Below are 15,742 nucleotides of genomic sequence, written 5' to 3'. Positions count from 1 at the left end.
TAACCTTGAGCTATTTAACTTCCCTGTCCATTGACTTCTTCATCTGCAAAATGTGGACCATTTCCCCAGCTCTTGAATGAGGCGATGCCTGTGACCCACTTACGAAGTACCTGGCACATAGGAAGGCCTCCAGAAGTGGAAACTGTCTTTCTCCAGTTTTCTGTAGCCTTCAGAGGATTTCTGATACTTCCTCTCATTGGGCCCACACAACAGCCTGAGACTCAGGCCAGAAAAGGAGTAGTGTTCTTCGCTTTTTTTTTTTTTTTTTTTTGCGACATAGTCTCACTCTGTCACCCAGGCTAGAGTGCAGTGATGCAATCTCAGCTGATTGCAACCTCCACCTCCCAGGTTCAAGCGATTCTCCTGCCTCAGCCTCCCAAGTAACTGGGATTACAGTCGCATGCCACCATGCCGGCTAGTTTTGTATTTTTAGTAGAGGCTGAGGTTTCATCATGTTGGCCAGGCTGGTCTCCAGCTCTTGACCTCAGGTGATCTGCCTGCCTCGGTCTCCCAAAGTGCTGGGATTACAGGCATGAGCCATGGCACCCAGCTGTTCTCCACATTTTACAGATCAGAAAGTTGAGACCCAGAGAGGTGAGTTACCCAGGGCCTCACACCCTGAACCAGCACCCAGGTCTCCTGGTTTTGGTTCTTTGCTTTCCCGAACTCCCTACCATGACACAGAGATCTGTGGGAAAGAGAGCAGGGGACAGTGGCCTTGACTGGCTTGGAGAGACTTCCAGTGCAGGGTCCTTGGAGACCATGGCGCCACCTACCCACATCATCTGTGGGCCTGGAGGGCCTAGCTGCAGCCTAACACACTGGGAGAAGGGTCCATCGCCTCTAGAGGGACACCCATCTTGGTTCTGCCACCTACAACTGTGTGACCTAGGGCCAGTTCTTTCATCTCTGAGCCTCAGTTACTCATTTGTAAAATGGGGCTAGTTAATACCTTATCTGCTGCCTGGTGGTGGGAATTAGCAATATCCATGTAAGTCACTCAGCTCGTGGCTGAGCAGATAGCAGGTGTTCAATAAATGATACCCATCATTTCTGTGATTTCTGCATAAGCACATCATCTCTCAAAAAAAGGCTCTTGTTGTTCCTTGGCCAGACCAGCCTGCTTCTCGTCATCCTCACTCAGCTGCAGGGCCAGGGAGCCCAGGTAGCGTGAGCATTGCCCCTCTATTGCACTTCCCCAGGGCAGGCCTTCTGTCCTCTGTGCTGAACCCCAGGGAAGTCGTCAGTGGGAAGAGGGGAAGGGATGCTCAGCAGCACAGAGCAGCTGAACTTTCCAGAAACCTCTTAACTCCAGGTGTTGAGGGGTCCTGCGCTGTATGGACACTGACCAGGCCTGGGCCACTCTGTCTATTTCTTCCTCACCTCTCTGGCCTCAAGAACCTGTAGAAGCTGCAGACGAGGTCAGTGAGGCCGAGGGCAGGGAGTGGGGCTGCAGATGCCCAGAGCCGGCGGTCAAGGTAGACCGTACTGGTGTAAGTCTGATGTTGAAGAGGTCAGGTTGTTGAGCAGTGGACCTGCAGGCCTGCCACGCCTCCTGCCCACTCACAACCCCCACTACGCAGCCCGTGTTCCTTCGCCATTGCTGTGGAATGGCTTTTGGTGGCTCTCAACCTCTTGCCCAGTTTTCTCCACTGTGGCCCACTGAGCCAGCCCTGCAGCAGCCAAGCCTCGGGTTAGAGCTCCCTCTGCCAGCCGACGCTGGGCACTACACTGCTCAAGTCCCAGGTGGGTCATAAGCCTTGAGAAAGGGCTCATACCAGTCTCTTCCCCAGGGTCACAGTTTCCCTCCCAGTGAGCAGACACCAGGCATTTATCTCCCCTGCATGCCCAGCCTGGCACTTCCAAGACCCCCAAGGCTCGGGAAATACCAGCCCAACATGGTGTCATCATGTTCCCCAGCCCCCAGCTACTGCAAGAAATCTTGTTTGGGAGTTACAAGGCCTGACTTCTAAACATAGCCCCACCTCTTGCTGTGTGACCTCAGGGAAATCTCATTCCCTCTCTGAACCCTTAGTGTCCTTACCTGTAAAATGGACAGATTGGATATTTGTGAGCCTTTTTAAAGCAGCAGCATCCTCTTTTCAATGGAAATCTCACATAGGAGCCCAGTACATAAACCATAGGAGGTGGAGCTGTTCCAGGCAGGCACAAGCCTAGCATCATGACCTCCCCTCACAGCCCTTGGTGGCCCTGAGCTACGCAAGCGTTTCCAATACAGCTTGCAAGCTGGGGGTCTAGCCTATTTTGTGGGACCTTCTGGATCTAGCGTTCTATGATTTTTCAGTGAGGTTCTCATCTTAGGAACCAGTGACCTTGAGACTGATGTCCTGCGATACCTGGAGTGTTAAAGCAGATGGTTTGTGGACACTGAAGACTAAACAGAATATTGAACGCAGGGAGCACACCTTGATCTCAGCCAGGTGTTTGGCAGTGCATCACTTGTTGCCTTGTGGACATGTGGACCAGGCACTTGTCTGCTCAGGAGAAAGCAGGGCAGGCTGACTGACCACGCTGTGAGAGGGAGATGAGAGAGTTCACGTCAGCTTGGCAAAAAGTCTCCAGGAGTGGGCTGTGGCCCTTCAGCCTCAGACTTGTCTCTTCATTTTTCTTGGTGACCTCAACAAAGACCCAGGAAGCATGCTAAACTATTTACCTAGCGTTTCTGGTCTGTTGTATGATAAAGCTAGTATTGAAAAAAGAGCATGCTGGGTGTGAAGATGTGCTGAAATGAAGGCTGAAACACTTAACAGAGTTAAAGTCCTTGCACTTGAGCTTTGTTTTGTTTTGCATTTAAGCCTGTAACAGAGAGAGGGCATCTGCCTGAGTTACATGATAGGTTGCTGCCCCCAAAGATGTGGCCTGGAACGGCACTGGTAGAAATCGTGGAGAGCCAGGGTGTGGGCAGTGCCAGGTCAGGCCACCCTCCAGGTAGGAGCAGACCTCCACAGAGCCCCCAAAGCAGGGACCTCAACCTCGGCTACACATTGGGATCACCTGACAAGCTTTAAAACTACCCCAGGCCTGTCATCCCAGCACTTTGGGGGCCAAAGCGGGCGGATCACAAAGTCAAGAGATCAAGACCATCCTGGCCAACATGGTGAAACCCCATCTCTAGTAAAAATGCAAAAATTAGCCGGGCGTGGAGGCATGCACCTGTAATGCCAGCTTATTGGGAGACTGAGGCAGGAGAAATGCTTGAACCCAGGAGGCGGAGGTTGCGGTGAGCCAAGATCGCGCCACTGCATTCTAGGGTGACAGACTCCGTCTCAAACAAAACAAAACAAAAACAAAACAAAACTACCCCAGGCCTGGGCTACCCGCAGCAAAATGAAACAAAATGGTCTAGGGCTGGCACCTGGGCATCAGTGTATTCGTGAAGCTCTCTAGTGATGCCACTGTGTGGCCAGATGCAGAGGGAGTGGCAAGGGGTGTGTGGGGCCTGGAAGTCAGGTGTGTGAGAGGTCAGGAGATGGGGAGCAGACGCAGTACCCTCGTGGTCTTGAAATGCCCAAGGCAGTCATGTGGGGAAGGGAGGGACTGTTCCTGGGAGATTCCAGAGGGCAGAAGGTGAACACTAGGTGGAATTAGTTTCAAGGAGACACATTCAAGAACTTTTTAACAATTTGAATTGCTAAACAGTGGCCCTTGCAGAGTACTAAACTCCCTGTGGCTGCAGGTTGGGGCAGAGGCTGGGGGCAGGGATGCTGAAGGGAGGATCCCCTCCACCCTGAGGTTCTGCATTCTGGGAGTGCACCTATCCCCTCAGCAGGGACCTCCCAGGCTTCTCACCCACATCAGTCATGGAGCGGCACACCAGAGGCAGTTTCAGACCTGGACAGGATCATCACAGCGCGGAGGTACTCCCCGATCAGACTCTTCCACCTGGAAAGGCCTTGCAGACTACCTGGACCAGTGCCACTGGTCCTGGTTGCACGCTAGAATCGGGTTTTTAAATACCATTGCGGCCGGGCGCGGTGGCTCACGCCTGTAATCCCAGCACATTTGGGAGGCCGAGACGGGCGGATCACGAGGTCAGGAGATCGAGACCATCCTGGCTAACACGGTGAAACCCCGTCTCTACTAAAAATACAAAAAATTAGCTGGGCGTGGTGGTATGTGCCTGTAATCGCAGCTACTCGGGAGGCTAAGGCAGGAGAATCCCTTGAACCAGGGAGACGGAGGTTGCAGTGAGCCAAGATTGTGCCACTACACTCCAGCCTGGGTGACAGAGCAAGACTCGGTCTAAAACAAAACAAACAAAACACATTGCTCTGGCCCCCTCTCCACAGACTGGCTTGGATTGTCTGGGCTGGGGTCTGTGCACAGGTATTTTTAAGCCTCCCAGCTGGGTCAAACGTGCATTTAGGGTGCAGAGTCCCTGGGCTCATCTCATTCGTGCACATGTGAAGACATCAAGGCTCACCAGAAAGTCACCTGCTGAAGGTGACAGCTGCTGTGGCAGAGCTGGCCAGGCCTCCAGCTCACAGGCCTGCTTCCTCTGCACCAGCTTCCCCTCTTGTGGGTAGACTCTGGAGGCACTCCACTTTGAGGTAATTTTAGAAGCTAATTTCTAGAATATTCTGGCTGGGGAACATTTCACTGAAAATGTCAGAGTAGCCCAGGCCTTTTCCTGCAGCCCTCCTCACATCAGCGTCCTAGGAGCCTCCGCCCAGGCAGCCGGCAGAGGAGGCTGTGTTTACTTTGGAACAGAGCTGCTGTGTGCCAGGAGCTGTGCCCAGTGCCCGGGCCCCACTGCAGGCAGGGTACCGTCCCTTCTTCCAGGGAGATTTTACTTGAAGGAAGGGGACAGATAAGTGTGTGGCAGTCACAGTGCAGTGCTAAGTGCTGTGTTAGCAGGAGCCCTGGGGTTTAGGAAGCAAACATCAGTGGCCCTAACCAGTCACGGGAGGTCAGGGAAGGCTTCCTGGAGGAAGTGGTATCTCATTAAGTCCTGAAGAAGCCCGATAGAGGGGAAAGAGCCAGGGTGAGGGAATAGCACGTGCAAAGCCCTGGCTTGCAGGTGGGGAGCGGGGGTCTTTACCCTGCCTGGCCTCTCAAAGGATTGGGGTGTTGGAAGGACTGGGTGTTGTGCTGTTGGTTTCTGTTATTCTAGTTTTTAAAGAATCTCGCCGAGGAAGACCCTAAACCAGTGTACAGACTGGACATTTTCCTATTGGCAGAGGGGGATTTGAGGCTCAGAGAGGGAGGTAACTGTACCCAAGATGACACAGGCCACTGGTGTAGCCTCGAGTAGAACCTAGCCCACCTCCAACATGCTCACCTTGCAAATGGAAATGTGTCTCAGAGCACAGAAAACTCACAAGACAGTCAAGACTGGGATCTGCAGGTCATTAAAAGGAAAACCGAACGATCATTTTGGAATGACTTCCTGGACACTCCCTGGCCCTTCCTTCATGCTGTCTGCTGACAGCCAGGTGCTGACTCCGAAGCCTCAGAGGAAGCTGAAGGCAGGACGGCCTCCCTGTTAAAAATGTCCCATGTGTGGTCAAGTGTCACACACAGGCAGCTGCCAGAAGACAGCACCAGGCACCGTGCGGCTGGGCCTCCAAGCTGGGCCCGACCCCATCTGCCACCTCCAGCACCTGCGGTTAGCTGGCCTCGTGTTGTCTCTGCGTGCCCCCTGCTGGCTGCTGGAGCCATCCGTGATGGTTTCTCAGTGTCCTCTGTCAGGAGGGAGGTGGCAATGCTTATTCAGGAACCAGACTGAGTGGCATCCTGTACCCCTCCACATGCTTCAGTGTGGTGTGCACATGTGTGTGTGTGCATGTGGACGCAGTGATGAGAGTCTGGCCCACACACCTCTGCCCCTTACTGTGCCTGTCCTGGGAGGCTCCCTGGGAACACCCAGCTCATGTAGGACCCTGTCTGCCGGGGAGCATGGCCCCTCTAGCCCTCCCCCAGCAGGAGACGTACACTGCAGGCAATGCAGACATGGTTTCCAGCACAAATCCGTGCCAGCCAAACAGCTCCCTTCTGGCCTCCCTCTTAGCACAGATAAGAAAGATCCAGAAAACCCCACAGGAAAATCATCAAACCATGAGGTAGGGACACCTGCATGGGTGGAACAGTGTGACAGCTGCCTGCGTAAAGCTAGCGGGAGATGAGATAACCTCCTAAGCCACCTTTCAGCCTGAGGCCTCAGGTGGATTAACACCAAGCCTGCAGGCTGAAAGCAGTGTTCAGGCTCCACAGTGTCCTCCAGGTTGGGAGGGATGGAGAGGAGGAAGGAGGGGAAGGAGATGGACCCCTTCCATACTACCTCCCCCAGCTAGCCTGTCAGAGACTGGGCACGGAACGCACACATCTCCACCAGCCTGCTCTCCTCCCGCTGGATAGAGCTCCACCTGCGTCCAGGTTTACACCAGCAAGGTCAGGGCAGCAGCAGCTGCTAGCAAAGACAGGACACTGTTTCAATACTCAGGGAAGCCACCTTCACCCCAGGTACCATGGGACAGTCATGGGGCTGCTGTAGTCCAGTGCCCCCTCCTGTGTGCGGACAGCCGAGATTCAGCAACATGCCATCGTCATTATCAGGATCATAATCACATTACCCTCAATGCGTCCTTGGGTGGGAGGGAGGAGAGGAAGAGGAGGAAGAAGGCAGAGGGGGGCCATGAAGAGCAAGGAGGGAGAATAAAGCTCCTCTGCATTCTGGAAGTGGGAGAAGTGAGAAGGGGTGTGCAGGGTGATCCTCCCAGGCCTGTGTCTGCTTTGGACCAGATGATCCAGCCCCTTCTTGTTTAGCCTGTGGATACCGACAGAAGGGCTGGCAGACAGGACTCCCGGGGCCTGGGCTTGGTGCTGCATTCTACACTGATTGACAGGGTGAGCTCACCAGATCTTGTCATTTTATGCTGACTGACAGGGTGACAGCTCAGCAGGCTCCTCCCAGAGTCTCAGTTTCCCCCATGGTTCCTATACACCAGCCAGAGCATCGAAGATGGACCTGAGTTTTGCTCTGGAGTCCAAAGACAGCAAAATGTAGGCAGACTCTTTCCTAGAGAGACAGTCCACTTCAGACAGCTCTGATGAAGGAGTGGAAACGTTACTCTCAGGGCCTAATTAAATCAGGCCGTCTCTGGAGATCTAGGACCACAGACCAGCAGCATCAACTGGGAGCTTGCTAGGAATGCAGACCCTCAGGCTGCCACCAGGCCTGCAGAATTGTAATAAGGAGGTCCCCAGATGATTCATGCCCATTAAAGTGTGCAAAGCCCTGCTCTTGGATAGTAGATGGCAGAATGTGATTCCCCCATGCACACCGCCATCACCTGGGAGCTTGTCGGAAATGCAGAATCTCAGGCCCCACCCTGACCTTTTGAGCAGGAATCTGCCCTTTGTCCAGGCCCCAGGAGATTCAAGTGAGCAGCACTGCTCCAGGGCCTTGGGGGCCAGCAGCTTCCATGAGTTCTGATTTCTCTTTGCCCCTCTGCTCTCTCCACCTGGCAGATCTGCGGGATGGTTCTCACCTGCTGCTTGCACCGGAGGCTCCAGCGGCATTTTTACTAATGGCCAACCACCTGCTCTTCCAACTGCCCCTCAGGACGACAGGTGGCCACATGCCATCTGCAAGGCCTGCAGACTTAGCACCAGCTCCACTAGGGCCATAGATGCCCCCTCTTCTTTGCATAGCTCCTGCAAATCCACCAAGTGCCTGAGACCATAGCTTCCACTATGCCCACCCAGGCAGGGACCCTCAGCCCCCTCTTCTCCATTTTCAGCCCCCGTGGCCAGATCCTGGGCAGGGAAATGACCCTTTCAGGAGACAACCAGAGCCCCTCACCAGGCACAGGGGATCCCGTGGACTACGGGATGGTGGCAGTTGGGTTCTCTGCTCCCTCCCAACCCCTGAACCTGAAACAATTGGCAGAAAATCCAGGAACCCCGGCACTCCTGCATTCAGCAGGGGCTTCCCCCACCCATGCTCAGAAGCCCTGACCTTGTTGTTTCTGAAAAATGCATGGGTGGGGCAGGGAGGGCTGACTTTCCCCGCCCCCCGCTCCCCCTCCTCCCGAAGACCTTGCCCTTTGACCTGCCCGCTCTCCACACTGCCTCACCTGGAAAGCCATGTCCTGCTGGCCTCATTCCTTCCTGCAGGGCCTGGGAGTGGGGAGGCCTGGGTAGGGCAGCCACAGGCTGGGTAGAGCCGCCCTGGCAGGAAGCAGGGGGTAAGGTGGCCACACCAGCACATGCTGCACTAGGAGCAGAGCCCTGCACCTGCCTAGCAGCCTTCCCAGGAGAAACCCCCTGGGAGACCATGGCCCCAAGTGATATGCCCCCCAGGGATCTCCTGTTCCGGGGCCTGATTCTCAGGAGCACCAGGTTTGCAGACCATCTTCAGTTCCTAATGTTGGTGGGTGTGTCAAACATCTGGAGTGGACCAACTCGCAACCCTGCAAAGTCGGAGCCGCTGAGAAGCGGCAGCTCTGAATAGAGGGGCATCTGCCTGAACCTCACTATTCCTGGGGCCCTCTCCTTGACCCTGTGGCCACCGCACTGCTTCCAGGGGGTCCCGCTCTGCTTCCCTTCCCACCCATCCTAGAGTGGACAGAGTTTTTCCCCAGGTTCTCTCTTGCATCACTGAATTCAGCAGGGAATTTTCAGGAAGAACTTTCCCCAGTAATAAGGGAGAACGGAAAGAAAATCCTAGAAAATACAGAGTATCCATGCTGGCAGCTTTTTGTACGACACCCATAGGGACCCCCCCAAATGGCTATTACAAGGGGGCAGCCCATTCACTACACAAGAACACCATACCTGGCTTCCACCCTCCCCAGGTCCTGCACTTCTCCCCAGAGCGGGACCCTCTTCCCCTCTACGAAGGGGGGCACCTTGTGCTAAGGTCAAGGCTGAGAGAGGTCCCAGCTCGCCTCCCTGCTTGATCCAAATTGCACTGTGATGAGCACATTGCTGACCTAGGCCAGTCCTGGGGCAGGGGTGCTCTCTCTTCCATACATAGGAGTGGCCTTAAGGCCACGCAGTGCTGACCCCAACAGAGCCCCGAACTGTCCAGAAGCTGCATCCTCAGCACAGGAAGTACCCACATGGACAGAGGGAAACCCATCCTTGGGGCCAGTTGCCTCCTCTTCTCTGGGTGTTCTCCAGTGGCTTCTTGGAGCCTAGGCTGGTTTATCTCCCCTGCCTAAAAGGCCCTGGAGTTGCCAATGCAAATTCATTAAAAGGAAGACCAGATATCCCAGACTGCACAGAGGCAGAGAGAAATGGTGTAGTGCATAATTCGCGCTGCTCTCCAACCTCCTGGAATTCGTGCAGATAATCGAAAACTGACTGTGACTCCCAGGCTCCCTGAAGGATGAGATCACAACTGACAAATCTTAGTACAGAGAGAGAGTGGAGAGAGAGGGGGGGTACTGGGCTAGAGCCATGTTCTTCCTGCCGGGGTGCCCAGGGGAGGCGGCAGTGGGCACGGGGTGCTGGGGCCTTACCTGTCTGCCCTAGTGGGGATGAAAGACAGGTGGCAGGCAGGTGCCCTGTGCGTAGCCTTGTCACTGAATGCAGGCCCAGGAGAGCCTGCCCCATCTGCCCCAGCCCCATGGGATAGTTGATCCAGCCTTACTGGGGCAGGATTAGCTGTGATTCCTGCCGTATGTCGTCCAGCCAGACTGCCTCTTAGAGAATGGCTTGTCCAAGCTGCAGACAGTGGTAGAACAACCCAGGGCCTGGAAATCTGACCTCCTTGTCCATGCCAACAGCCTGGGAGATCAGACAGGGTTAGAGGAAACGGAGGCCCAGGATAGGCAGAACCTGCCCGGGAGTGTACAGTGGCTGGAGTCCAGAGCCAACCATGTGGTCCCCAGTGGGTGTGCCCTTCCTGCTGACCAGGGTACAGCTCTATGTCCAGTTCAGTTCCTCCCGGGCCCCTGTTTGGAAGCTGGTACAGCCTTGAGTTCCTTGGAGAGAGAGGACATGCCTGTGGAATGTCACCATCAGTCCTGTGTGGGCAAAAGGCCCCTGCACGTCAGGGCCCCAGGAAAGCAGCATCAGGAGCTGCGATCCCACCCAGCTGGCCCGGGCACATCCTTGCCCTGCACACACCATGCTGCCCTTCCCTAAGCTTGCAGGGGCAGACAGCAAGGGAGAAGGGCGCATCCCCGAGTCCCCCGGGTGACCTGTGTCAGGACAACCGGCAAGAATGAAACATGGCCTTGGCTGAGGGGGTGGAATGCTTGTGCCCATTCTTCTCTTTCTCCCTCCTGTTTCCCTAGCCCCAGCCCCATGTCCAGGACCCCTCAGGCAGAGTAAGTGAGACGTGTGTCCAGGCATGTTTTTGTGTTTACCAAGGTCCTGCCGTGCACTTAGAATCTGTCACCATAAATACTTATCCTGCAGTTACCCCAGTAAGAGGGTGTTAGCTCCCCCATTTTATAAATGAGGAAATTAAGGCTGGGCAAAGTTAAGACTTGTTTGTCAGTGGTCATGGCTGTTGTCTTACCAGCCCCAGCCAAGGAGAAGGAAGGAAAGCTGGGCCGGGAACCCCTCTCCTCAGTGTCCCCCAGTTCTCCATCTCCATAATGAGCCATCAGGCTGTCAGTAAGGAACAGAGTGTCACTCAGGGGGCATTGTCACAAAGCAGCACATATGCCGGAGATGCGGAAACCTGGCTCATTTCAGGCTGACAGCTGGGCCCTCCGGGTACAGGGGCTCAGGCAGCAGCCAGGAGCCCAAAGGGCCAAGGCTCATGACGACTACCCAGCCTATCACCCCAAGTACCAACACTAACCCCAAAGCAAGAGCAGGGACTGTCCCTCAGCCCTCAGGGCCTTCATGCAGTGTGCGGAATCTCATGTCCACATGGAGGTCACCCCTCAGGTCACACCCACACCCAGAGCCACCCTGGGCAGGCAGGGAGGGGCACTCTGGGGATGCGTTGACCACCTCCCCTTCAGGTGAGGCCCTTTTCTGCCTTCTTTCTAGCCCCCTGCATGGAGCACCTGCTGTTGCTGGGGCTCTGGGGTGGACCCTGTGTGGTTTCACGCAGGGAGCCTGTGCTGTGCACGGCCAGAGGTGTTCACATCCAGAAGGGCCCAGCACGGCGCTGGGGTATGGGGGGAACATGGTAGATCACCGTGATGTGCCTCGGGGCCCTCCTGCCCTGGAGCCAGCTTTGGTTTCAGAATCTGCTACTTGGGTCCTCTTCAGGGTTTTGAGGCTAGAGAATTGAGTTGGAACAGTCACTGTCATCACCGCCTACCCTGTCACCCATCTGGAAAACATTCTGAGGTACTGGCCGCTCTGGGGCTGAGGAGGGAATGCCAGTCTTTTGCATGGCTGCTGGGCCAGGCTCACATCCACTGAAGGTATGGTGACCAAGCGTCTAAATCAGTCGTTCTCAGACTTCAGTGAGTATCAGCATCACCTGGAAGGGCTTTTCCAAACAGATTGCTGGCCCCACCCCCAGAATTTCTCATCAGGAGGGGGCAAGACCAATCCTTTGCATTTCTGACAAGTTCCCAGGAGCTGCAGCTGCTGGCCCTGGAACCACACTTTGAGAACGACTGCTTTAGACCAAACCCTAAAGGAAGATGCAACCACCCTCCTTTATATGTCACAATGCTCAGGGTTCACGAGTACCTCAGGCTGTCCAGCTGAGCTCCACCTGCAGCAGCCGAGATTCCCAACTCGCTCCACCACTGGGGGCTGGGAGTGAAGCATGTCACCATGGTCAGCTCATGGCCAGCCAGGAAAGCCTCTCTGCTGTGCGTCTGTACAGTGCTTGGTCTTCCCTGGAGGACTCTTGGATGGCCTGTAATCTTGGCCAGGAGACCAGGTGCCTGGGTCCCTTCCTGGAAGGGGACAAGTTACACACCCCAGCCCCATTTTCCCACCAACTTCTACGTGCCTTGGGAGAACCTGCTACATTCTGGCTGCTCCCTTCCCCTATTTCAGCAGTGCCCAGCCCTGCTTATAAACCTGAGGCTTGCTCCCCATGCCCTGCCCTGTGCAAGTGCCAGCCATTATTCCAGACAGCCCAATGTTGGTGAGGCCGGATGGACTCCTGGAACCAGCAGGCCCATGGATGTAGGTCATCACAGTATTCTAGAAACAGATGTCTTAACTTAGTGTGTATAGAGAAATTGTTCTCGTTGTAAACATAACCCTGTTCTTACCTGAACTCGGTGGAAGCCCAGCTTCATGTGCTAGGGGGCAAGATAATGATAATAAAGGAATTGTATCTAGGACTACCTTCTGTTGGTCGTTTTTCTCCTCTGCAAGGAAGCCCCAGGCCATCAGTTCATCAAATGTACTGTGACCCACTGCTACATCGTGAGGCTGCTATGTTAGCCACGGCTCCCCTATGAGTAAACCATTGGCCACGTTGGATAGGGTCCTGCTTACCCGTCTTTTGTCAGCCCTCATCACTGTTGTGTTTGAACTGACTTCTCTTGCTCACAAGTGTCATTAGCTCCTGGCTGCAACAGAGAGCCAGGCTCAAACACATGTACTTAAATTGTATTCCTCCTCAGGCTTCCTCCCTTCCGTCAGTCACGTTATCATACCATTTACCATGACGCACAACCAGCGTCTGTTCATGAACCTGCAGTGAGCTCCTTCCACTGCAGGCGGCACCCTCTGCTTGGCTGCAGCAGATACAGAGTGTGGCAAAAAGTCAGGAGCAAGGGGGCTCGGTCTGGTGAGACACACACTCCTACTGCAAGCCGCACCCCCAGACCAACGCACTCCACTGTGACAGGGTTTCTCCACCATTGACCAACTGATTTGTCCTCATCCCCAAACCTGGAGTTGGACGCGTTTTCATTGCAAATGCAGAAAGATGAATTTTTGCTGAGGGGACTAATAGTTGCCTAGTCCAGAGCTAAAAGAAAGTACATGTTTTTGTCTTCTATGACATAAAATGGTCATATTATTTCATTCACTATTCTGTCTAGAAAACTTGCTTGAGAGGTGGTGTATTCATCTGTATTCACACTGCTAAAAAGAACTACCTAAGAGTGGGTAATTTATAAAGGGAAGAGGTTTACTTGAGTCACAGTTTCACAGGCTTGCCAGGAAGCATGGCTGGGAGGCCTCAGGAAACTTACAATCATGACAGAAGGCAAAGACGAAGGGGAAGCAGGCACCTTCTTCACATGGTGGCAGGAGAGGGAGAGTGAGGGGATAGGTACCACACACTTTTAAATAACCAGATCTCATGAGAACTCACCATCACAAGAATAGCAAGGGGGAATCCGCCCCCATGATCCAATCACCTCCCACCAGGCCCCTCCCCCAACATTGAGAATTACAATTTGACATGAGATTTGGGGGACACAGAGCCAAACCATATCAGGCAGTGAGGAACCTGAAGAGTACCCAGGTAGTCTGGGCTCAGGGGGATCCCCAGACAGAGGGATGGGGGTGGTCAGGGAGGCAGCTGAGAACCCAACAGGGCCCTGCCACTTGCGGTGTAAACACATTGATCCACCCGGGGAGGTCCCCAGGCAGGGACCCACTTTGCAGGGGAACTCCAGTCACTCTCCTGTGTCTGCAGGGCCTCTTTGGTCAAGGTCCAGTTGTTCACTGAACGGTCATAGCAGTGGCCTCCTGACTGTTCAGATGTTGAGCAGGGGAATGGAGCCAGCCTAGGGCATGCTCACGGTCATCTGTCCCACTGGAGTGAATTGCCTGCTCCCCTCCACCATCACTATGAGTGTGTGCTTGTGTGTGTGCAAATCATCCAGCGCGAATAGGGACAGGTGCCCTCCAGGCTCCTTCCTGCTGCAAGTAGGCAGCGCTGTTACTAGCTTTCAACTGCTGCCTACACAGCCCCAACAGCCAACCAGAGCCATGTCAGCCAGGCAGGCAGCATGATGCCATTGCTGAAGCTGTGCTTTTGGTGGCTGCTGGCTGGCCTGCCACCCTCTGGCTTCTGTCTCTAGCTGAAACCCTGTCTGGCAGTAACTTGAGCAGAAAGGGGAGGATCCTTCCAGGAACCTGGTGGGAGCCTTTGCATCAGGCCAGAGGACAAGAGGGAAAGAGTGAAACAGGAATCCAGTCCTTTGCATCAGCAAGGTATAAACAATGTCACTGCACTAAGGGCATAACAAAGCCAGCCAGAGGCAAGAACATTAATCTTCCTATGATGGGGACAAGGAGCAACTTCCATTGGGCTTTTAAAACACACCATAGTTCACGAAGCCCAAATTCTACTTTAGAGAACCCTGAGTTATGGGCCAGAGGTCAAATTCAACATCCTCTCCCCAAGTTCCCCATTGGTAAATAAGAAGGTTGGGTCATTTTAGGAACTGGGGTCTCTCGCCAGAGAAAAGAAATAGATTGAGAATATACAGATGCTCCTCAACATATGATGGGGCTACATCTTGATGAATACATTGTAAGTTAAAAATATTGTAACTAAGTTAGGTGTGGTGGCTCACATCTGTAATCCCAACACTTTGGGAAGCTGAGGTGGGAGGATTGCTTGAGTCCAGGAGTTCTAGCCTGGGCAACATACGGAGACCCCGCCTCTACAAAAAATAAACAAAATTGGCTGGGCACGGTGGCACACACCGGTGGTCCCAGCTGCTATGGAGGCTGAGGTAGGATTGCTTGAGCCCAGGAGTTCAAGGCTGCAGTGAGCCATGGTTGCACCACTGTACTTCAGTCTGGATGACAGAGCAAGACCCTGTCAACCAAGAAAAAGGAAAAAGAAAAAGAAAGAAAGAAAAAGAGGAAAGAAAGGAAAGAAAAGAAAAGAAAGAAAGGAGAAAAGAAAACATCAAGAAAGAAAAGTAAAAAATGCATGTTAGATACACCCAACCTACCAAACATCTTAGCTTAGCCTGGCCTACCTTAAACATGCCCAGAACACTTAAATTAGCCTACGTTTCAGCAAAGTCATCTAACACAAAGCCTGTTTTATAACAAAGTGTTGAATGTCTCATGTAATTTATGAAATACTAGTTTGAAAGTGAAAAACAGAAATGGTTTTCGTATGGGTACTGAAAGTACGGTTTCCACTGAATGTATGTGGCTTTCACACCATCATAAAGTCGAAAAAATCACAATTTGAACCATCATTAATAGGGGACCGTCTGTCTTGGGATTCCAGAAATGTGCCCACTGGTGGATTGGCTCTGCTCTGGATGTTGGACATGGGTAAGTTCCAGAATTCGGTAACCAGAAGAAACATTTCTAGGCAACAGGTACTAACCGCAGGCCACTGTGCAGCCTTCCTCTACCAGTTCACCTCTCTCCTCTCACAGGGCCAAGGGAAACTAGTGTCCAGGTCTGTCCCCGCTGGTTCTCAGCTATCTGATGGTCTCTGGGGCCACAAAGGGGAAGTCCCAAATAGCAGCATCAGTCAGGAGAACTTGGCTCTGTGGAGTGTTGCCCTGTATGTATGCCCTGTGGAGTGTTGTTACTCTTTCTGTTAGCTTGAGGAGACAATAGGCTGTCTCATGGCTGTCATTAAACTCAGCAAAAGCAAGATGGCTAAATCAATAGCCTCCCAATGGATGAATGCTTTAAGAAGGGGCCATCCCAATGCCAATATCTTTGAGTCCAAAATGACATTTATTTAATCTGGCTTCCCTCTTGCTTCTGTGGAATATTGAGTGCTGCTGCTGAGCTAACCCAGAGCAAACTGAGGCATGGGGAAGCTTGTTCCCTGAGCTCCTGCAGGCAGCAGCTCACCCACCTTGATACACCAACTCCCCTTCCCCGACCACCCTCTTCCCAC

At 53.6% G+C, this 15,742-nt stretch overlaps 1 protein-coding gene and 1 long non-coding RNA gene across 3 annotated transcripts in view; one reads left to right on the top strand and one right to left on the bottom strand.

Annotated features, from left to right (window-relative positions):
• Nucleotides 1-12,245, top strand: part of TSPAN11 (tetraspanin 11) — a 71,392-nt gene extending 59,147 nt beyond the window's left edge. For both annotated transcript variants that reach the window (XM_033222505.1, XM_033222506.1), the window contains exon 8: nucleotides 7,492-12,245. In XM_033222505.1, the coding sequence (XP_033078396.1) occupies nucleotides 7,492-7,551 (60 nt within the window). In that variant the 3' untranslated portion in view covers nucleotides 7,552-12,245. The remainder of the gene's footprint in view (nucleotides 1-7,491) is intronic.
• The window catches only part of LOC117090325, a 30,601-nt gene that overhangs the window by 5,716 nt on the left and 9,143 nt on the right, over nucleotides 1-15,742 (bottom strand). The window lies entirely within an intron of this gene.

The sequence above is a fragment of the Trachypithecus francoisi genome, unplaced genomic scaffold (assembly GCF_009764315.1).
Source record: "Trachypithecus francoisi isolate TF-2019V2 unplaced genomic scaffold, Tfra_2.0 Lachesis_group11, whole genome shotgun sequence".
NCBI classification, from domain to species: domain Eukaryota; kingdom Metazoa; phylum Chordata; class Mammalia; order Primates; family Cercopithecidae; genus Trachypithecus; species Trachypithecus francoisi.
This window is presented reverse-complemented; position numbering and strand designations above follow the sequence as displayed.